This window comes from Sciurus carolinensis, chromosome 3, assembly GCF_902686445.1.
Source record: "Sciurus carolinensis chromosome 3, mSciCar1.2, whole genome shotgun sequence".
NCBI lineage: Eukaryota > Metazoa > Chordata > Mammalia > Rodentia > Sciuridae > Sciurus > Sciurus carolinensis.
The window spans coordinates 100,439,830-100,464,500 of record NC_062215.1 but is presented as its reverse complement, the minus strand read 5'-3'; the positions used below and the strand labels follow the sequence as shown (position 1 = coordinate 100,464,500).

Sequence of the window (24,671 nt, the reverse complement as noted above, 5' to 3'; positions counted from 1 at the left end):
TGCACAGGTCAATGCAAAGTGCGTTTCATAAATTCACTAATCCTCACACGATACAAGGAGCATGCTGTTGCCACTTACATAGATAAAGGAATGACTGCTCAAGAAGCCTTGACCAAAGGCTATGAGTTGTGAAGTCAAATTTTTAACTAGGACTTTTCTGGCTCCTAAGTCTGTACACTCTTGACTATTGGTACAAGATGTCCCTGCTAATGCTATAAACTCCTGGGATGTGAAACAGTTGTGAAAAGCAGTTCCAGGATGAGTAGACATACTTCCACGAAGTATTTTAGTCATTGGAGAGACCTCAGAGAATGCACCTAACACTGAATAAGCATTTCGCCAACTGCCTTCCTCTATGCTGTCAACAAATGTCAATGTAAGTACATTATGGCAGCTGAGGAAGTCCCACCCCCTAGATACAAATGCTCCAACCGTTTTCTGGGCCAGCTCATCTGTCAGCTGCTCATTGGCCCTGGTCTTGTCCTCCACTTCCTGTGACTTCTGGTCGTAATTGACAGCCAGCTCCTCCAGGGCCTGGAGAACTTCTTTCACCTCATCTTTGGCTGCCTCATTTTCAATCTGGAGTCGTGTCAGCTCCTCCTGTATCTTCTCATAGTCTCTTCTCGTGGAAGCTAAAAGCTGGGGAAATGAGACCACAAGAAACTTGTGAGGTTACTACTCAAATAGTTATGATCTTTGCTTCATCCAAAATAATTTTAAAACAAAATACAAGAGAACAAGTTGGAAAAGCTCAGAATGACAGGAAACCTCACTCTATATTGCAGATGCTAAATATTTTCTAAATGTTATTTTGAAAATCCGTTCCCTTTTTCTTTGTTCATTTAAAGCTGTGTATGCTTAAATCAAAGAATGAATCACGCATCAAAAATCACTGCACATTGAGTTGGTTGGATATTTCACATGCTAAACAAAAAACGAGGGAATCATTTCTAAGGATTAGAATACTACATATATAGCTTTTATAACATCATCATATTTCACATCATAAAAGGCTCATTTCAAAGTTGACCAAAACCATATTAAAGAGGCAGTCATTCACTTTTTCTTAACGTGCATCAAGAATGCATAGAAGGATGTATCCTAAACATTCACACTGTTAAAAGAGAATGCTTGGGTTTGTGGATGTTTTCAGCATCTTTGTTCCTGTTATTTTCTGATTTTCCTATATAATGTATTGATAGTATATAAAAAGGAAAATTTTAGAGTTTGAACTGTAGTAAAAAAGGAAATTTATCCCAGGCAGTTGTCCTGATGTTGGGAATACCAAGGAATAGACTAGGAGGTAGAAGACAGGAAACACCACACAAGTGGAAGACCTCAGCTATAAAGATAGAAATCAATTACCTGCGGTTCATTTGATTACAAAGGCATAGACTATCTCCCTAAGGGAAGTGTTTGGGCAGAAGGCATAAATCATTGCACTGGAGAGATGAAAAGAAACAAAGAAGAAGAGGAAGGAAATGGTTACAGAGACGATGTTGTCTGTGGAGGGCTGGGACCAGGGACAGCGACCCCAGCCACCTACTGTCATTGCAGCGTGTGTCCCATCTGCAGCCTTCTAACAATGAAGCAGAAAGTACCTTAAGGCATCATAGAGAAAAGTACTCAGGCAATCCTCAGCAAGGGAATTACTAATGGTCTCTGTCTGATAGAATGGCTGGCTGTCTTTTGCTCAGGTTCCTGTTTGTAAAATATCTGGCAAACACAATGCAAAAAAGGCATTTACTACAGAATTGAATGCTATCAGGAAGAGACCGAAAACAATTTGCCTCCTTTTTATGTGTTTGAAATACATGCTCACACAGCACTGGGGCTCCTTTTCTCTTTGCTTTCCCCTCCTATGCCTTCTACTTTTGATTTTGTTTTTGCTCTTGATTTCCTCTAGGACAGCAGGAGAACAGAGTCTACATCTAAGTCCCAAGTCACCCGATATGCAGATTCAAAATAGCCTAAAATAGCAGGACCCCTGAGTGCTGGATCCACGCAGGTAGAACCATTCTTGCCTAACAACCAAGACAGAGGTCTCTGCTTTTCAGGACTGATGGTGGCAAGCAGCTACTTATTCTCAAAACCCCAGAGCTCTACAAAGTCGACATTTATTTTCTAAATTCAGCCCAAATCAGCTTTTAACAGGCATTGAAAGGAAATCTACCAAGACATTTCCACATGATTCAGTGATTTAAAAATAAAAATTCTTTACAAATTAAATTTCTGGAACAAACATCAACAACAAAGAATAATAAAAGAACTCTGTATAAAAGAATTTATTGTATTCTTTACCTCATCCTGGTCCAACATCTGTTGCTTTAGCTTTTCAGCCAGCTGGCTCTGCTGGTTAATTTCATCATCCTGAAACAAAACATTATGGTTAATTTTTTTTTTTTTTGGTTATGTCATTTTTTATATCCTGGTTTCCCGATGATAGTCGGTCACTAGGACGCCAGCCAGGAGCTTGCTAATAAGACAGGGGAAATAGTGTTGGGACCTTGAGGAATTAGAATACTTCTCCCACCTTTCCCAGCTGAGTGAATCATCTGAATAGTCTGAGAAGTATGAGATCCTACACATTCAACCCATTCTCTGCTCTTCTAGAAGTCAGAGACCTGGGGCTTGAGAACTAAAAGGGACCTTGGAAAAATCCCTCCTGACACAAAGATGTCAACAGTAAATTCCTAATTCAAAAAATAAGGGAGTGAACCTCCAACCATCAGCATATGGATGTCCCAAATCTGGTCAAACACATCAGTGTCCAGGAATGCTGCCATGCAACAGGGAGGAAAGACCAGCATTTCCACATCGAGGTTTTTACCTGAGCTTCAAAAACCTTTACTAGCAAGTTCATCTTGGGCACTACCAGACCTCCTCCTTGATTGGAAGTTGTTTTTCTTGCCAGTTTCAAAAAACTCTGAAGGCATTTGGGGGTACAAAAGTGTTGAAGCTTGCTTTCCTAGGCTGTCACTGGTGGGAAAGGCAACTTGCTGTCCTCACTTGCATTTCCTGCCACTAGGTGTTGCTGCCACAAAGGCAAGGCTATCCACTGCTGTCCCTCACTGCTGCGCAAACACCTCTGCTGTCCCTAGACACAGTCCTCCCCCAGTGCAGGCGAAGCAACCAGCGATGACGCCTAACTGCATAAGAAATTGTCTTCTCTGGCTATTTTCATGATTTCAAAGGAAATTTTAAGCACAGCCTGTGAAAAATGACAGCCTGGCTTCACATTTGCCTCTCCCTTAGGAATAGGGTAAAAATCCTATTTGATGACACCTCTTTGGTCTTTTCCCAGAGTCAAATCCAGTTCAGTGTTATTAGATTTCTATTTGCACCAGGTCCTACCCCTACATGCTTTCACCAAAAGCCCATTAAGAAAACAAAACAAAACAATTAGAAACACACCCTGTACTGTGCTTTCTGCCTTTTCAGAGGTGAAGTAAAGAGGGTGAACTGGCGTGCCCAGGTTGCAGAACTTTAGTTTTCCGTGGAAATTCCCCAGCGTGTTTGGTGGTGTCAATGCATATGCCTAAATCAGGTTAATTCATTGTCACAAACTAATGCTTTCCGAAGAGCAAGAATATATCAAGATCAAGAGCACAGGATCTGAATCTCCTTTTTCTTTGATTTTATTCCTCTGCTCAAAAAGTTCCTGTTTCCACAGAGCTTTGTACACCCATGTTTCCTCAATGGTTCTGCAAAATCCTGTTGACCTTTCTCCCAAAACCAAATCTGACGGGAGAATTAGAGAAATTATACCAGGGTGAAACTGCCCCAAAATGGTACTTCTCCAATTAGCAGACTATTTTGTAGGACATATTTTCTCTTCTACCTTATAAACTTAGCTTGTCAGTTACAGGAGCGATTTTGTATTTGTGCTCCTCAGCACATAAATATTAAACAACTTAACATAAAAGACCCCAGGAGTCTAACATCAGGGAGCCACCATCTCTCCCCTGGGGACAAACAACACTCCAAGTGATAGGAATAACAAGAGGAGAAAAGCAATGGAGTGGATGCTTTGTTCTTAGACTGTGCTCATCTCAAAGCCTGAAGATGCAGGCTTCCTTCCTGACAGGTGACAAGCTGGGATGCTGTGATTTTTAAGGTATAACGAAAAACCCAGGGCCTCAAGGCCCTACCTGGATGCAGAGCAAGGATTATTAAAAAGGACATGAATCACTTGCACTGGAGACATTTCCCCAAACTACATTTACACTTTATTAAGGCAATTTTCTAAGGAATTGGTGTAGTCCATTGTGATTCTTTTCTAAATGACTCAAAACTTTTAGGATAAGGTTTGCTGTGCATGTGCCATCTATACAGTGAAGCACATCTCCTAGGACATTAAGCATGCTCACTCTGGCACAGACAATAAAGATCTAGTCTATAGAAAGCAGATTTCAAAGAACTTTTCAGACAGTAATTTTGTAGTTGAATTTTCTTAGATATGAAACAAAATGTAGAGCCCCACCAATAGCAAACTGGCTAACTCTGGTTATCAAAAGGTCACCAGTCACCTTTAATTATCAAGATGTTTTTGTTGCAATGATAATCAGTATAGTAAGGAATCAAATTATACTTCTACTTAAACTTATTTCATCTCAGCACCGTAGGATTGGAGATGTGACTAGAAATAAGGAGAATGCTGGCTCCAATTTATTTCTGTTGTAACTGCTGCCAGTGCCCCTCGACATCACCACCCCTACAATACCACACATGATGTGGCTTCTCCCTCAAGCAAATAAAATCCAGAAGACCAAAGCAGAGGAACTGATATTTATAGAGCACCTGCTTCGAGTCAGAGATTTCTAATCCCCACTGCAATCTTTGGAAGCAACAGCTATGGCCCTGGGTTACAAATGAGAAAAGTACCCTCAGCAGGGCTTCCCCCAGGCCTGATGAGTCACAGGCCCAATGCCACAGTGCATGCTTTTCCACCACACAGCACTACCTCCAGGAGACGTGTCCTTAGACTCCTACAGGCACAGCACAGGGGACGAGGGTACCTAGGAGGCAATCGGGTAGTCTTTCTTCCACTGTAGCCTAGAAAGATTGATCATTTCCTCATTTAAAGGGCTCAGGCCAAAATGAGATGAGCACTGGATGGGAATCAGAAGATGTGTAACCTCGTTCCAGCTCCACCACATATAGGCGATGTGAACTTGGATAAGTCATGTCCAGAAACTTTGAGTTCTACCATTCAATGTCCATGAAAACACCTTGCCCCAACTCATGTATTCTCAAGATATTAAACCACCTCCATCATCATAAGCTTGGAAATATCTTCTAGAACCTTTGAAAGGACACATAAGAACAGCAGTTGATAAAACATGATCAAGCAGTTACTAGGGCAGACCACCTGCCTTGGTCCCTCTAAGGCTGAGGCTCTGGGGCTCGGTTCAGCCCACATCTCTCAGCACCATCCTGCAATGGGCCACAAAAGCTGTCCTTGCATCATGGACTTTACCAGGCTATCAAGGCCTAGCTGTAGGCAAATGACTTAACAGAAAATGACCTATGAAAACTGGAGATCCATATGTAGAAGAATGAAACTAGATTCCTGCCTCGCACCCTATGCAAAAGTCAACTAAAAAATAGATTAAAGATCCAAGAATTAAACGAGAAACCTTGTGACTGCTAGAATAAAACATGTCAACACTCCAACATGTTGGCGCCAACAACTTTCTCACTAAGACTTCTAAAGCTCAGAAAACAATACCAAGAATTAGTGAATGGGATGGCATCAAATTAAAAAGCTTCTTCACGCAAAAGAAATGATTAAAAGCATGAGAGAGATCCTACAAAATGGGAGGAAAAAAATTGCCAGGTACTCCGCCACTGGAGGGTTAATATCCAGAATATAAAGACTCGAAACACTTAACAGCAAAAATATAAATAACCCAATCAATAAATGGGGAAGTAGACTAACTAGACATTTCTCAAAAGAAGTACAAATATATGAAAAAACATGTTCAACATCTTCAGCAATTAGGGAAATGCAAATCAAAACTACACTGGGAATTCATCTCATTCTAGTTAGAGTGGAAATCATCAAGAATATAAATAATGATAAATTCTGGCAAGGACATGGGGAAAAAGGAACCCTTACACTGTTAATGGGATTACAAATTAATACAGCCACCATGGAAATCAGTATGGAGGTTCCTCAAAAGACTAGAAATGGAACCACCGTTTGACCCAGATTTACTACCTCTTGGTATTTATCCAAAAGAATTAAAATCAGCATATGATAGCAATACAAGCATACCCATTCATAATAGCCAAGTTATAAAACCAGCCTAGGTGTCCGTAAGTCAATGAATGGACAAAAGGAAAAATGGCATATATACAATGGAGTTTACTTAGTCTTAAAAAAAAAATTCTCTTTTCAGAAAAATAGGTGGAACTGGAGAACATCATGTTAAGCATTGTATGTTTTCTCTCAAATGCAGAAGCTATAGGGTATAAAAGGGAATCTCATGAAACTAGAAGAGAGACCAGTAGGACAGACAGAAGAAGAGATCAGTGGAGAGGAGGAGAGGGAAAGGCATGATATCAAGCAAATGAAACCGACCAAATTATGCCATTAGCAAGAATGAATATGTCACAGTGAATCCCAATAACATGCATAAATATTATGCACCAGTGAAAATGTAAAAAGGAAAAAGAAAACCAAAAACGGCTTATGCCAACCATAAGGACACAGAGATCCTAGAGCCAGTTCTCCGGTCACTAAGTGAATGCCTCAGACGTGGCATTTTCACATCTCTGAGCTCAGTTCCCACGGCTACATTATAGAAACTCTAATCAATAAAAACTCCCCTGCCACCAAGGCACAGAACACTGATTTCAGTCATGGCTGGCATCTATTCTCAGATGGCTGGAACATGGAGTCATGTCCTCATCTCATCCAAGATGCTCTATGGGCTACTAAAACAACCCCTTGGGCTCAATGACTGTAAAACAGGAAAAAATATGCCTATGGTCTAACTTTCTTGACTGTTTAAACAGTAGAAATTCTTGGGAGAAATCAAGAAGTTGCATAAACTTTTAACTTACTAGTGATCTCTATTTTGTCTTTTAGGTTTTACATAAACTTCCTGGATAGAAAAGGAAGATAACTCTATGTCCAAAGTATGAAGGATGAGTGACCCAGCTCTTGAGGGCGTGAAGATTTTATTAAATGTGTTCTCAGAAGGGGAGGGTGAACCCTCTCTGTGGCACAGTGGATAGTGCCCTGGACTTCTAGCCAAACCTGCAGAAGGAGATGGTGGCCCTAATTTAATGTTGTGGTTATGCAAACTCCCAGAATCACAAACAAGCAGAACTTGCTTCCTTCAGGCAACCAGTCACATTCTGCTTGTAAAGGTGATGGCAGACTCTGAGCTTTACCCCAAAGAGAGAGATCGGGAAGATTAATGGCAACGTTAACATAACAAAGCTGTTTCCTCCAAGTCAGAGGTGTCCCCAAGCACTCTGAGCAGAACCACAGCAGAAAAGATTAAATCAGACTAAAAATATCAGCAACCTTGATGAAAAGAACTGAAAGGATTTAGAATATTCCAAGGGCAATAAGCCAAGATCACATAAAATGCCAATTTAATTTCCTATGCCTCTGGGATTTCTAACTCGACCTTTATTGGGGATGAATGATACATATTCTTCAAGGTGTCTTTTCCTGTATTCTGACTTATGCATTTACATGACTATTTGAGTCCCAAAAGTTTGTCATAAAATTAAACATCCCCAGTGAGCATGTACAAACTACTTCATTCAATAAACCGCCTCTGAAAAGAGTTTCACAGATGAAGTACGCCATCAGTCTGCACTCTCAGCTTCCCATCCCAGGGCCTTAGAGCTATGATTAAATTTACCGGTGAGTCGCCATCCTTGACACTAGCTGGGGCTAGTGTTGAAGTTTCAAAGAGGTGAAGAATGGGCCAAGAGAGGAAAGAAAGACAGATGTAAACAAAGGTCACACACACACACCCCTTCCCCATATAGCGGTCAGCCCAACATCCTACTCTTCCAATTAAACTTCCATTTCACAAGAATCAAGTTCCCTGAGCCTGTGCAATCCAGAGCAAAGGTAGGAAGATAGACATCAAAATTGGTCTGCAGCCCTTTAAGAGTTCAACAGGATTTGATGCTGTCTGGGACCTGCCACCTTTACTCTCTGCACCAGAGTGGGCACTATAAATCTCTGACTACAAACCTTATCATCCAGTTGTCTGTAGAGACTAGAGATCTCCTCGTCATACTTCTCCTTCTCCTCTGTAGAGATGCCAGCAACAACAGGAGCAATGTTGTCTATGATGGGTGTGTTATCACAGGGCTCCAAGTTCTTCTGGTCCTTAGCACTGATCTGCTCATCCTCAGGCACAGCCTCTCCTGAAAAACATAGCCAAGGGGAGTTGGACATTAAAGAAACTGAGCATGCAAAGCTCCAGGAAGAGTTCTAAAAACAGTCATTCCCAGTGAAAAATACACAGACAGCACAATGAAGAGCTCTTACATAAAGTCAGTCTGTGCTCCTTCTTTGATAAGAAAGGTCAGAGTTAATTGACCAAAATTAGTCTGAGGAAGTCTTGATACATTGCCTAAGCCAACTGGTTCCACAGACCACACAAGCTTTTAACTAATTCAATTTGCAGCAATGCCTCAAATTTTTTGCGCATACTTTGTTTTTGTTGAGAAATATGCTAGGGCTTTACTAGAATCACATTCTCTCTAGTGACTTATTCAAAGGGAAACAGACCTCTGAGGCATGCTAATTACCAATTAATTATGTTACTGTTCCATTAGTAGAAACATCCAAATCAAGGAACACATCACCATTGTTTAAATAGAACACTGTAGGCCCTAAATCCTTCCAACCTGAGAATCTCTGAGCCTACCGGAAGAAGTGGGGGCTCCAACTAGCACCGTGGGAACACTTTCCACCGCTCGACTCTCCCCCAGGAAGTCATAATTAATTGGCTGTGCTGGAGAGTTCAAATAGAATAGTGTCCTGTGATGTCAGGTAGTCCCAAGAAAAGAAACAGCAGCCAATCTGGAATATGGTACAGAGAGCCTTCCCACTACTTCTCAGTCTGCACAGGAGTGATTTTTAGGGCCTTCAGAGGAAACGCTTCCAAATTTGGCAATGCAAATTGAGGAAAAGGTACAATTAATTCTTAAGTTGGTCAATGGCTATTACCAACAAGAAAATCACCTTGCAAAGACAAAGTGTATGGAGATTGATTCTATGAAAACCACATAGCTCAACTGCGTTTCTCAAGTATCTTCTTGGAAAGCAAACCCAAAAGAAACACTTCTCCGGTCCGGTCACAATGTTTAACACCAACTTCACACTCATTTCACTACAGCCAGTGAGTGTCTGTGATGTTCCAAACCTCACCCAGGTTCTCAGCCCATAAAATCCATCTTGTGAAAGTTCCCCAGGAAAACTCCCCTGAACCAGAGGAAAAAAAAAAAAAAAAAAAAATAGAACAGTTCCTAATCTGTGCCTTCATTAATGCTGTCTCGTGCCTCAAGGAACTCACTTTACACTTTACTTCAACAAAAACAAAACACTGTGTGATGGCTTAGCTCTACTGCTTCAATTACATGACTACACTTGGTAATGACAAAATGGTACATGCGCAGATCCCCATGTCTGGTAAAATTAACACCATAGTTTCACTTTTGTATCACAGATCCATCTGAAGCAGCAACGTGAAGAAAAACCTAGAATAAACTAATGCCTTGCTGAATACAAGCCTGAGTCAACTCTTTTACCCTTTTGAACTAGACTGTACCATATCTGAGACTTTTTCTAAAGCTTATTGACCTGAAACAAAACCAGAATATCAGAGTAGCCTTTGAACTAAACCTGAACCAAATCAATATTTCATTCAGTTCCAATTCGTGACTTAAAACATCCATCAACAACCTTAGTGTACAGACTGGATTTCATCCAATTAAACATCTATATTCTCTACAGTGTGCTAAGTTCATGGGCCATAAAAACCAGTAAGGTAGATGGATGGATGGATGGATGGATGGACGGATGGATAGATGGATGCATGAACAGATTAATGGATATTTTCTAGTCACACAAATAATTCAGGACACATTCTCAACATAAACAACTCAAGCAACACAGAGCATACATTAAAACTTTGAAGTCCCCTTTCTCCTGCCTTGTAATTCTGTTCCTTTCCCCCCAGTAATACTTTAGTAAATGTTCTTCCTCTACTTAGTTTCTGGCTAGACCTCCAACTTTTCAGGAATAGCTCCTGATTTTAGAGATAGGGCAATCCAGTATACTATGAATTTGATCTTCCCACTCAAGCATGATGAAGGTGAAAATCTTAACTATACTGGACCGGAAACCAGTCAGACCATAAACATATTATTCAGGGGCCAAGTCACCCCAAGAAAGAGATAACCAAAACATCTAGAAGAGACATATTCCCATATTCCCTGTGTTCTTTGGTTCCAAATGGCTGAAGAGGCTTTGATATCATGAGGCTGGGGTGAACTAAGGAGCTGCCAGTGTGTTTTTGATTCATCTGGGCAGACAGGGGTCAAGGATGAACCCGGTGACCTTAGCAGCAAGTGACCTGCTCTAGTCAACAGTCATAGGTCTAACTCCCCCTAAAACTGTACTCTTCTGCCATTGAGGAATTGGATTACAGAGGTCCGACAAGCTAGTCAATACAGTTACAGCACCCTGGAAGTGATCAATGAACACTCATAATACCTCAAGTTCTTTTGGGGGGCTGCTGAAGTCACAGATCTAATGACTCACAAGGCAAACACCTGCTTAACCTCTTGGTTGCTTTTTGCATAGGAGAGGTAATAATAATGCCTTTGTCAGAGTTGTTCTAAAGATAGATGAAGATAGTGTATGTAAAAAGCATAAAAGGTGTTATTGTTTAAAGTCCATCTCAGAACTCCTCTTCTTTCTGACAAATACACAACATTTTAGGCTTGGCAGATAAATTATTATTTTTATTTATTCTGAGATTAATGTTTCTAGTGTTTTCATGATACCTTTGTGTTTGAAGCTCAGTTCCAAAGGGGGAAGAAAACCACAATATAGTTATGCAAGTCTCTTTCAGGTTTCTTTTTATTATCATTAAAACAATATGTGAAATCCATAGCAGACTTTCTGGTTTCTCTTGAACAACTCTCTGAATCAAAGCATCAACATGTCTCCCACAAAGCTACATCTAAACAGTGAGCTCTTGCCAGTTTGTATTCTAAAGGTCAGGCAGTCAGGATTATTTTTTGCACCAGCCGTTCAGACTGAGAAGAACAAAGCAGCAACACACAGAAACAAAAGCAGCACAGCTCCTGCCCAAAGAGGAACCAAGAGCTGGTTTCCCAAACACCACTGCCCTTCAAAGGACAGAGAAAATGACTTCCAGGAGCACCCCTGATAACTGCACTGACCAGCTCACAAAGACATCGGGGACTGTAAATTCCCAACACTGTGCAAGACCTGACACCAGGCAATCTGTCTCCATGGCAATCTCACCATGTTAATCAAGAATATTCCCTGCACTGCAGTGGACCGAGTCTCCGGAGAAGCCCCCACGAGGTGATTACAGAATAACTGATTGTAACGAGGAAGACAGCTGCAAACAAACCCTGGAGGAATAATGCCCCGAAATCTGCTGGTGGGAGAAGGAGAAAAGGAGCACCAAATGAAGATTAGCACTTATTTTTATTCTCCCTCTGCATTAAAGGCAGATATCTCTTAGTCTAGCCCCTGAGGCGCATGCCTGCTATCTATAAGGAAAGAGCTTATAATACTGTAAAGCATCTGATTTTCTAGACGGAAAACCTTCCCCCCACCACCAGAAACCTTCCCCTTCTTCAAATAAACATTCTGGCATTTACTACTGTCAGATGTAATTACCTTTAAGGACTAAAAAGATTTGTGTTTACACAGGAGCACTCATTTGGAGCATACCTATAAGGCTTCCAGAGCATTCTAATTATAAAATGAAAACCCCCAGAGAGCATAAATAACATTTCTACAAAAAAAAAAAAAAAATCCTTCAATTGCAATAGACGAGAATGACAGACTAATCAAAAATTCTCATTAGGGCTATTAGTTAAAAATTCGAAAATAGGTTTTTTGGTTGTTTTCTATTTTCTTTCCAAAAAAAGAAAAAAGAAAATCATTAGACTGCCAGGAATTCATTAAAATTTCACACATGAAATAGCAACAAGCTAGTTATCCTTTTCATAAGCCGAGTCCCTACAGCCTCGGGAGAACGTAGAGAGGTAATTGCATTCTCTCAACAACTCCAGGGCAGAGATTTGCTGGTCACTCACAGCTTCCGCCAGAAACCACTGCAGGTCTGGCAAATGAGGTGTTTTGTTTTAATACCAATTAAACAGGCCCAATAGCAAACCTAACAATAAGTAATTTCTATATCAAAGAAACTAAAAGGAAATCTTTAAGTTGCCAGATGGGTAAGAGCAGCTGGCTACAAGATGTCATTATATAAATGTGAGGTTTAAAAAAAAAAATCACTCCTTTATGAGATTATTTTGCATACAAATAGAATCCTTCACCCTAGTTCCTAAAAATACTGTAAGTAGCTTAAGACATTCTCTAATCCCTTCCAAAGTAATTTTCTAATAAACTGATCACCCAGGACTCCACACCCTCTTTACATTCATGGCCTCTTGAACAGGCCACTTGGTTCTCCAAGCGGTCAGTATTTCTATTACAGTTCGGTCACGCTCTCAACAGGAGAAAAGAGGGTCTAGCAAATTAGAGATCACAAACACAATGCTGATTTCTCTGAATCCACTATAATCATAAATCTAAGAAGAAGGCCAACTTCTACACATTTAAAGTGTAAAGAGCAAATAGCATGCCAATAACTCTGGTCCCAAAGCTCCACAAAGCCCCAAATCAGACTCAAAGTTACAGATTCAACTAGTTATTGAACCATGCCTGCTGGTCTGGCAGGTTTGAACCTGGAGAACAAATCTACTGTAGAGATGACTGATTCTTCCACACCTTCTCAGCCTATAAGGAAATCATTTATTTGCATGATATCTGCAAATGAGGTAAGTCTACATCCACTCTGTTATTTAATCTTACATTTAATTATTCAAGAGAAGAGACTCTGCAGATACACCAGATTGTCAGATCATTTCCCTGCTCTCCTGGATTTTCAGGTCCTTCTTTTTCTGACTTAAACTCCTATTAAAAAGTTCCTCCTTTTTTTTTTTTTAATACAAAATTCAAAGTATCAGAGGTGAGCATGCGTAAAGTCTGACTTGGCAGCCATGGGAATGATGGATCCAGCCACTTCTGAACATCGTGACCCTAGCCTTCAGCCCTTCCTCCCCATCTTCCTGTCAAGAGTTTTCTTGAGGGCTGAGGCTGTGGCTCAGTGGTGGAGCACATGCCTAGCGCATGTGAGGCACTGGGTTGGGTCCTCAGTACCACATATAAATAAAATGAAGGTATTGTGTCTATCAACAACTTAAAAATACATACTTTTTTAAAAAAGAGTTTTCTTGATGAATGGAGGGGAGACGGGGATGACCAGGAAGCCGTAATTCACTCTGAATCCACTATCTAAATCTATCTCTATGTATAGGATTGTTCAAATCCTTCCCACACATATAACCAACAAAGTAATTGAGCTTTAAAAAGAGAAGTCTATTTTCTGGCAACTGCCTCACCCCATCTATCCGTTCCTTAAGAAAGTAGGTGAGCACATTTCCAAGAGGTTCAAGTGCCAACAGAGCCTCTACGTCTGACGAAAGACTGGTGATTAATTCTGGCCCACAGTATGTTCCTAGCAAATTACAGTGGCCATTTGTTTTTTTCAGCCACTCAACATCCATTTTCATAGCAGCACCTCAGCCTCCTTCTAAGGATTGCATGTAGTCTCCATCAGACAATTTATCAAAGTACTCTCCTTCCCCAGCCAAGCCACCACCAAGCACAGAATCCCCACTCCTATCCAGGGTTTCTGGTTCGCCAACATTATAATACAAGCGTGGGAAATAAAAAAGGCTGGAGAGGATTCATTCCAGCTGTGGTCTGGCCCCTATGGGACCTTCTGATGTGTACCCGTCCCAGTTTCCTTCCACCTGTCAAGCTGGCTCCTCAGCTATTCTTCGGATTTTGTGACTCGCTCCTGTCCTTCTAATGCAGACTCATTTTGCTTAAGCTGGGATAGGGTCAATTCCTATTGCTTGCAACCCAAGGACTTTTTAACTGGTTCACTGCAGAATTAGACCAGGCCAGTGGCATAAAGGTCAAGCCTGCCTTTACAAAAGCAGGGCGTGTCCGCTCCTTAAGCCAAAATGCACATGCCCAGAGATATCCTGCCTTAAGGCAATGTCAGAAATGAATTCAGGCTTGTGCAGAATATATGCTTTGGGTCAAAAGCCCTGGCCTGAGAACCAAGGCACTGGGGGTTTTTAAATACCAGAAATGATTCTCACAATTCAGGAGCTGGAGGTCTGAGCGCAGAGCACCAGCACGGTCAGGTTCTGGTGAAGGCCCTCTTCCAGACTTTCAAGTGGCATCTTCTCATTGAATGTTCACATACCAGAGAACAGAGAAGCACATTCTCTCGGGACTCTTATAAGGGCCCTAAATCTCAGGAAAGAGTCACCTCTCAAAGACCTCATTTCCCAATGTTAACACCTTGGGGGTTAGGATTTCAACATGAATTTTGGGAGGACACAATCACACCCATCAAGCTATAAGGGTGCAAAATTGGTACAGGTGGAGGTGGGGGTAGGGAGAGAAGCAGAGACCAGCCTCTAGGCATGTGATACGATAGTATTTCACGTGGGCAGTGCCTGCCCCTCCCCGGCACAGTTCCATCACTGCCCATTGGATCAGACAAGTTTCCTTTCCTTTTTTACATTCTCTGCCCACACCTGACCTGCAACTGACTCCCTCCTCCCTGTATTGCTGCCTCATGATCTATGACAGCAAGTAGGAAAAGGCGCACACGCACAGGCACACACTCCACTGTACTCCTTCCTAGCTCTCACAGATGGCAGTGTAATGGGGAAACTTTTAAATAATGAATGCACCATGCAAGAAAAGACACCTCTTTCCCAGCGAGAGGGCACACAACTGGCAAGGCTCCCATTACTTGTTCAGACCCCAGTGTAGAAACATCAAAACCCAAAAAATGATAAGGGAAGTTAGTGGCTTCCTACAAGTTTAAAACCAATGTGTGTGTCAAATTTCAAAAGAGAGTTGGCAACATCCTGCCACTCTGGCTTGAGTGAAGGGTACTGCGTCTCCTGTACTCCCTTATCTCACCTTTCTAATTTATACACATCAGTCACACTCTCATGACTTTGGTTATGAGGACACCAAAGAGCTTCCCATCTCTTCTTTCTTTGGTGTGGTACTTTTCACACTCATCTCACTGGCCTGCACACAAATCACTATCTAGCTCTGTGTACAGGCAACACCAGCAATAGAAATAGCATGAACTTTAGAGTCCAGCTCCTCCAGTTAAGTCCCTGGCTCTACCAGAGACTTAGTCCCCTTGGAGGGAGCCATCTAACCAGTCAGCACCTTAAGGGCTACTTGCTTGAGAATTCGACACCCAGCCCTGGGAACATAACAAAAACTCTGGCTTGGTTTGTGTGTGTGAAGTCCACTGGCACATTGCGTGACGTGCTGTGAATGTTTGAGATAGTTGTGCATTCACAGTGGGCCCAGAGCCAATCCCCACCAATCCCTGCTAACTTCCTTCTAAATATCTCTTGAGTCCATGCATTTCTCTTCCTTCCACTGCCGTACCTCTCAATTCAACTGCCATCATCTCACCCCTGGAAGACCACCTCAGTTCCTTCTCTGCCCACTCTAGTCCATTCTCCAACACAACCAATGGAGCTTCAAAAACTCAAATCTTTTCATATATTCTGCAGCTTAATACCCTGAATGGCTTTTCACTGCTTCCAAGATCCAGGACAATTCTTTTCTGGGAACACCACCACCTACCCCTCCAAGGTCCCCTCAGACCAGTGCGCCCCCTGTGTCCCCACTGGCCCTCCCCATCAAGACCCTTATAAATTTGGCTCCCTCTACCTACACCCCACCCCCACCTAACACCTCCTGTTTCAGCCAGCTAACTGCTGTTTCTCTCAGATCTATTCTCTATACTGCTTATTTGTGGAAGCCCACATGGGCTTCTCAGTCTCGGTCAGACCCCAGTGTAACAACTCCTGGCTAAATGCACTTTCCCTTCTTGAAATGCACCACATACCATCATAACATGTCTACTGACGGTGATTTCCACTCAGAATAGAGATCGCATCCAATGGTCCACCCTCTTTAATCTCCAGCACCCTCATTAAGCATGCATTTACTTAACAGACCTTTACTGCAGGTCTATTATGTGCCAGAAATCATGCTTTCCTTTTCTGAAATTATGTAACTTGTAGGATCTCACCAAAAAGTACCAAAAATGGTAAGTTTCTGAGTAGATCTGCAGTGCAGATTAAGTGGGATACCAGTTAGAATGATGCAGAGTGGAGAGGCCAAAAACAGGGTAGAGCACCCGAAAGATGCTGGGGAGCCAGGCACACCAAGGCCGAGGCAGATCCCCAGGCAGCACTGGAGGCAAATGGCACTGTGAGAGTTTGGCAAGAGATGGGAAAGGGTGAAAAATAACCAGGTTAACTGCCCAGGTGACAATGTTTCTAAGGCCAGTTGCCCAACACTTTACCAAAAGGCTGTACTGAATGTCCCAAGTCATCCAACAGAGAACTGACCCCAGAGGATTCCAAAAATAGAACAAAACCTCATAGGGCCACTCCCCATTTTCCCTTCTACCTCTCCCCACTCTCCTACTCCTGCCACACTGCAAGGAATCATCCACCAGCCCCAGGTGCTGAATTATTCAATTATTCTAGCAGCTTTCAAAACACATGTGCAGCTAGAAACTCTCCTAAAAAGAGAAGCAGTTCATTATTTAGGCTAGTAGGTCATTTTTTGATCCTTTCCTGAATCCTTGTTTGCCACATAATTGTTTTTCGACTAAACAGCAGCTCACTGACACTGCATCCTTACCAGCAGAAAGCAGAAGCAAACATATAACCATAAGACTATCTGCTGCTTGCTCTGCAGTTACAAACAGGCTCAGTACCTCCTGATCCTGCACAACAGCCCCTAGGCTCCGACGTACCCAGAGCTCAGGTCTGCTGTAGTGCCCGAAATAAATGCTGGTGACGACAGCAGAGGGTCTGAGGGAAAACTTCCAACCATCTGCCATCTCCCTGCACACACACACACCAACCTGCCTTCTTTCAGTTTAAAAAAAAAAAAAAAAAAAAAAATCTTCCTTTCTAACCTCCATCGCAATGCTAAAAATCACTAAAATAACCTGTCTGCACTTGGATCTGGAAACCCCTCTTAACGCTTCACCCACAACCCACCCACCCAGTGCACGTCAGCTCTCTGAGATATTTTCTCCCAGTAGAACAAACCAAAGAGAATGTTTTGGAGGAAAAGGAAAACTGGTCACGAAAAAAGACTCCATCTTAGCACAGGCCGGCTTCTTCAGGGGCCTCTGTTTCTGCCTTTGATAAAGAAGAGCATGATGATGAGTCAAGCAAAAAAAGGCAAGCATTTGCCAGTGGTGGCTTTTAACCCCAAAGCAATGATACGACTCATCAGAGAGGAAAATTTTTATTTAGTCCAAAGCAATCTGAGCCACAAAATCTCAGGCACTGCCCCTGTCAGAAAGGTCTACCAGAGAGTGACAGGCAGCAAGTCAGGGTGTCTCACTGGGAACAGATCAGGCCAAACCTGCCAATCGTCACCTAGCCTCACTCACAATATGTGCCAACCAACTGACAGGATGGATGTGGGGCTCTGTGGTAAGAAATAAGAAAATATCTGCTCGCTCGCAGAGGCTGTTCCCACAGGATCAACCCCGCCATCATGCCCTTTCCCAAGTGCTTCTCAGCAGGCCAGCAGTTGTGGGAAAGAGAAAACACACACTTGGCCCCCTCCTTCCTCGCCATTCCTCCTTACCGTTCCTCCACCTGTTCAGCTCCAGCTCCAGATGCTGAATGACATTCTTCAAAGTCTTGTTCTTCTCTTTCTCTTTTTCATATTTCTTCTTCCATTCTTCTGCTGTCAATTCAAGGTTCACAGAGACTGTATTCTTTATGGTCTTAGCTCTGGGATTAAAAACATAAGAGGAAAATCCTGAGTATGGTTACTAGTATTCACTGAACCAATACAACTAAGCCTTTCAGGTCCAATGATTGGGACTGGAAGAGACAGAGGGATCCTGTCACTTTCACCCACCACCCTCCTCGCTGAATTAATGGCACTGCTGCTCCTTCTATTCCAGATTCATCCTTTCCTCTCTCCTGCACATCCCACCAGTCTTTTAACCCAACAGATTTTTCTTTGCATTGTCATTCAATGTCGTCCCTTACTGCATTCTCCCTGCCAGCACCTCATTCTGTATCCTCAGCCCTACTAAGGTTATTGTCTTTCTCCAGCACTGAGCCACCCCCTTTAAGCATCAGGCATGTCACTGTCAGATTCATCTTCCCAGGTAGAGCTTCCTTTCAATTCAACAAACTTTTAGGAAATACTGGGTATATACTGAGACAAATGGACAAGTTCTCTGACCTGTTGGAGCTTGAGGCTACTTATACCAATGATAAGTGAGGAAACACCAGTTATTTCTCTTATTCCCATCTGGCGCCTGGAACCATCCCTAATGTGTTGAACACATATCAACACATGCCTCATAGGTTGGTTGAGTCACATAACCAAGTGAAGCTGGCCAGGTGACAACCATGGCTCCCAACTGAGCACATGCCCATCACAACCATTTATCACCATGCCAGAATGAAGGACCCACTACTCTCAGATCATCTATTTTTTAAAAAAGTCAGAAATTAACTTTGGATTACAGAAGGGAATGAGGGGAGGGGTGGGGTGGGAAGGATGGGAAGGGCAGTAGAATGAGACAGACATTATTCCCCTATATACAAGTATGATTACACTACTGGTGTGACTCAGCACCATGTACAGCCAGAGGAATGAGAAGTTATGCTCCATTTGTGTACAATGTCTCAAAATGTGTTCTACTATCATATATAATAGAACAAAATTTTAAAAAGAAAAGAAGTCAGAAATTGAGAGATATTTTTATTTGTATTTTCCAGTTTAAGACAATTTTTAAAAATAACATGGGGACAGACATGTCTAATGGCACCGTTTTGCTACTTGTAGTATTAGAGGGTCTGTGATCTTCTAGGGCATATGACCAGTGGAGATGTGATGCCCCACAAATGGTAGCTGGACAGTAACATGAGAGAGCAGCTGGTGAGAGATGCACTAGTGATCATGAAGCCAAAAAACACAATTTACCTAGGCAAGCACAGACACGAACACATAAGGAGGTCTGCCCACTAAAGTGTAAGTTAATCATGGCAGAATTCTACTTACTACTTATCTTTTTAAAAAGGTAAAACTTCATTTAAAACTATATGACAACCTCTTTTACTTGCTATTGACATTTTCATTTTAAACTCCAAACCGTCCTTATACTATCATATTTGCCTGTATGATCTGATGTGTGATCCAGGTTAATTACTGCTGTCAACAAATGACATTCCGGACATGATTTCTATTTCAGTGCAAGAAATTCAGCAGTACTCATTACCCGCGCTACAGATGTCATTCCAAAAATTAATTTCTAAAGCAGACAACTAAATAACCCAACTGTCAAAAGAAGAGTTTAAGGACTTCAATATAAGACTCACTAAAGAATTAGTGTAATTCTCTCTCATTCACAGTAGCTTGAGGCTGCTGTCCCCAGAAATGTTTCAATTCTAATTTTTCAAATAGCAGCAATTTTATTACTACTTTAAAGACTGTTTCAGCTTGACACTCTCACCTTGTCTTGGAACATCCTCAGGCAGTGCTGGGGATATTTCTCAGACTGGAGCACAAACACTGTAGCATCCATTAGCAACTTAGTAATTCAGAGAGTGAAAAATAGCTCATGCTAAAACACTGTTGTCATTTACGGGTGCACTTTGAGACTACTAATCTTACTTTTTAAATCATCAAGTGTCACTTAATGATTCCAAATGATACCAGAAAGAGCAAGGCTGAGCTTCTATGCTATGCCCAGGCAGTCTCAGCCAGAGGTACATGTTGCCAGTAGACCCCACAAGGGTGTCACTGGTGCAACTAGTTTTCATTCTCTGAGCTCTTCTAAAAGCTGCTCAGAACATTCTTTATCTTCTACTTATGTAGTAATCAGGAAACAGATGACCTGCTCAAACTGCATTATTTGGAGAGTTTAACAAAGTTATTAAAAGGTACTGGGAAATAATGTGATAATGTGGGAGGAAACATTATCACCCTTAGGCTGAAGGGGTCAGAGGCAGGAGTCAGAAGAGCAAGGTTGCTTGATGGGAACTGTAACAGCCTTGGTTGGAGGGCACAGAATGAAGCCCCCTGACCTCACACTCTTCTTCTGATGATCTGTCCAGGTGGCTTCCCAGTGACTGAACCTAACTGGAAGCCAAAGGCAAAAGAGTCCATTTGCAGTGATCCAAACCAGTCACCTTCCCAAAGCACAGAGCAGCACAGAGATGGTAAAGAGAAGATTCAGAGGAGTAGGTGTGCAACCCAATTCCCACCTGGAACACAAACAGTGAGAAAACATATCTCACTGTATCCCGAGACTTCAGTTAGCTCCAGTGGAGCAGAGCAGCAGGCCTTTCTATCCTCCAAAGGAAGAATATGAATGAAGACATCAGCTCAGGCTGACAGGGAAAGAAGCCAATGCTCTGATAATTGCTTTACAGATTTAAAATAATGTACCCCTAAATTCTAGAAGGGTGTGTGTGTGTATGTGTATAGGTGTATGGAAAATTGGCAAGTTGGTTCTAAAATTTATAGTAGAAATGAAAAAGCCAAGAATAGAAAGGATAATTTTGGAAGATCAAAGATAAGGACTGAATATCAATACTTATAAAGCCACAGTAATTAAAACCGATTATATAGAAACTTTGGCGTAGACACAGAATAGATTGTTTAGAAATAGATACACAGTCATCTGATTTATGACAAAGGCACTGTACGGGATGGGGGAAAGGACAGTCCTTCCAAACCAGTACCATATTAAGAAATTCTATTCCAGATGGACTGTAGGGTAAAATAATAAAGCTTCTAAAAGAAAATAGAGGAGAATGACTTTAAGACCTTGGGGTAAGCAAAGACTTCTTAAAGAGCACATAAAACAAAAATAAATTTGACTTCATTAAAATTAAAAGCCTCTCTTCATTAAGAGTCACCATTAAGAGAGTTAAAAGGCAAGTTGTAAAATGGGAAAAGATATATGAAATACATATACCTAACAAAAGACTTGCCCAGAATACCTCCTATAAATCAATAAGAAAAATCTAGCAAACTTGAATAGGAATTTCGTAAAAGAAGTACAAAAACAAAAAAAAAAAAAAAAAAAAAAAAAAAAAAAACCCATAGCAAAAAAGGTGCTTAATATCAACAACTATCAGAGAAATGCAAGTAAAACTACAGATACCTTTACACATCCACTAGCATTTTTATTTTTTAAACTACTTTAAAATGCCAGCTGTTGGCAAAGAAGGGCAATAACCGTAACACTGAATTACTGCTAAAGACAGTGTGGATTATTACTATCATTTTGAAAAAGTGTTTGGTAGTATCTATAAAAGCTGAACACCTTACACCCCATTTCCCAGGAATCCCATTCTTACCCAACAGAAATGAGGATGTATGTTCACCTAAAGGCATGATGACCAGGGTCAAAGTTGATTTACAGCAGCCCCTAAATGAAAGCATTCAAATTTCTACCAACAAAACAAATATATACATGCTATATTCAAACTGTAAAATACATAACTGTATTAAATAACTACACCTAACAATTTTGATGGGCTTTTCAGATATAATGGTGCATGAAAGAAGCCAGATACAAACAGTACTGTGTGATCTCATTTATATAAAGGTCAGAGACAATACCAATCCATGTTGATCCAAGTCAAGATGACAATTACTCTTGAGAATTGGATATAGGTTAAGAGAATGCAAAAAAGCGACTTCTGAGACACTGGGCAGCAGTTACAAATGTATGTACACATAAAAGTTTATAAATTGTACACTTGATGCTTTTGTAATATGTATATTATATTAAATAAAAGTGAGTTAAGAAAAATTAACTGCTATAGAAAGGAATCATATCAGATATAAGAATTTCCAGATCGTCAAATAAACTAGTTACTAAGAAAGAGATTGAATTTCTGTGCCCAGAGGGGTTTTTTTAATAGAACAAACATTCTCCTGTCTAGATGTTGAAAACAATCTTGTAAAGTGGAATAAAGAGGGTATCATTCCTTCTTTTCCAAGAAGACCTGGAGCAAAAGGATGAAGAATATCTACCATCGCTTTTTCTTTTTACCATGAACTTTAGCAAATTTAGAGAATAAGACTCTATTGATCATTATTAGCTCCTACCTAATTTTGCCACTGAAAATGTGCTTCCCTGCTTCCTGAACGTTCAGCTATATGCCATCCATGTAGTTACACAGTGGTCCGCTGTTTGATTTCTTGTTTTGTACACTTTAAAGCATGGCAAAGTTTTTATGGACTGGGCTGTGTTCAGGACAGTGCTGGTCTAACAGGTGTGAGGCCCTGGGCTGGATCCTTAGAACTGCATAAAAATAAATACATAAAATAAAGTCATACTGTCCATCTACAACTACAAAAGAAAAATTTTTAAAGGCTTTCATTTCCTGGCTCTCTTATCTTGGTGTTTTCCACATATTTGTTGAATGTAATCACAGTAAATTGTACTGTACAGAGACAGTGAGTGGACAGGGACCCTGGGTACAAGAGCGCATGTGAACGTATGCGGGGCTTATATGCAGGCCCACACATGTGCCTGTGCCTTTACTGCTCAGTCTGCTTCTTCAAAGAATTTCAAGTAGTGCACAAGAGAACATAAAACCAACAAGAGAGCAGAAAGTAAGAAATGCTCTTAAGGCAGGCTTTATAATTTTGTGTAGCTGAAGCTATATAGTCATGTGTTGCTTAATGCCAAGACACAATGCCTCAGTAGGTGATTTCATGGTGGTACAAATATCCGAGCGTGTTTACCCAAACTAAGATAGCTACGAGCACTAGGTGACACAACCTCAGGGGGACCACTGTTGCCCAAAACAACATCCTGTAGACTGTAAAGCAATAGAGATGCCATCCAGCCAGGAAGTGCTAGGACCTTATCTCTTTGAAAGGGAAAAACCAGGCAATGATCCACTGGAGCCTTATTCTAACCACTTCCTACTCATTCACCATCTTTAATGCTTAAACTATATACCATCTGATTAACCCAAAGTGACCTAATCATTCACTAAGAAGCACAAAAATGCCTTGGTTCTTCATTTTTAAAACCGCTCAGGGTTTTAACAAGAGCCCCCAAAGCATATTCAGATATAAATGCCTACTCCACAAGTTAGGCCCCACAGTAGACACTGAGTAAAGTCCTAACGAAAGGCTACCCAAGGAAGAGCCTTAACTCAATCTGGAGTTTACCCTAACAACAAAATCCACTAGCAGAATGAGCCTAACTGAGGATGCCATTATCAAGGTACCTGTTTTGCAGTTTCTCTGTGTTTTGGCTTACTTTAGAGTCACGCAACACTTCAGTGATATATGATCTGGGCTGGCCCACATATAAAAATCCTTTTCCCCTCAGGAGGTAACAAAGGTCAAGTTTATAAAAGACCTCAAAGCTAATGAATGTCAACCCCCCTTGGAGAAGGCAGATTAACCACAGTGGAAAAAGAACAGAGGCCACAGTACTCCTTCCATCTCAATGCAGGACTGAGAAAAGATTCCCTTGGACATATTCCGCTGCGGAATGCAAAGAAGGCAACTGTCTCCCAATTTCCTTCCCAGCACCACTGAGTCCCTCTACCATTCAATTTGCAATTCACACATTTAGAGGCACATGCGCAGACTTCTAAGTGGATTGATAGGGTCCATTTCCTTTGGTCACAACTCTTGGTTGGTCTTAGAGATTGTTATTGGATTGCTTCTTGATGATTCCTTTTAGGGGACAATTAATTTCACTTTCCTCATCAGCCCAAGCTAAGAACCCATACCTGATACTCTGAAGGCATCCTCATAATTTGGTACTTGAACAAAGCCTTCATCGAACGAAGGGGAAGACCTACAACCACTAGCTCAGAACACTCTGAGTCCTATCATCCACGCCTATTTTCCCCAATGGCTTCCTTCCTCTATTCATATTTCCTGGCCATTGTCAGTTCTAAATGATGGGTGCACTGTCTGTCGCTGGAGTTTATGCTAATTATTTTGGCCTCCTTGGAAGAACCAGGGAGATGTTTATTCTTGGTACCTCCTTACTTCATGTTTTAGCGTCTTCCTTTGCTCTCCAGGTGTTCGGGAGAATGTGAGCATTTGAATAAGGAGCTCCAGACATCCTAACCCCTTCAACACATAGAATAATCTGTAATGGGTGATTATGCCCCGTAAATGGTGTGCTTGAGAGAGAGAGACTGAGAGAGACGTCTGTGAGGTAGGAGGGGGCATCCAGCATCCTTGTCTATCA

At 41.4% G+C, this 24,671-nt stretch overlaps 1 protein-coding gene across 1 annotated transcript in view; it reads right to left on the bottom strand.

The window, feature by feature from the left end:
- The window catches only part of Kif5c (kinesin family member 5C), a 152,801-nt gene that overhangs the window by 44,939 nt on the left and 83,191 nt on the right, over positions 1-24,671 (bottom strand). Inside the window, exons 11-14 of the mRNA XM_047544429.1 lie at positions 18,053-18,201; positions 8,228-8,403; positions 2,302-2,370; positions 433-639 (exon numbers count right to left, since the gene is read on the bottom strand). Coding sequence (XP_047400385.1) covers positions 433-639; positions 2,302-2,370; positions 8,228-8,403; positions 18,053-18,201 — 601 coding nt within the window. The remainder of the gene's footprint in view (positions 1-432; positions 640-2,301; positions 2,371-8,227; positions 8,404-18,052; positions 18,202-24,671) is intronic.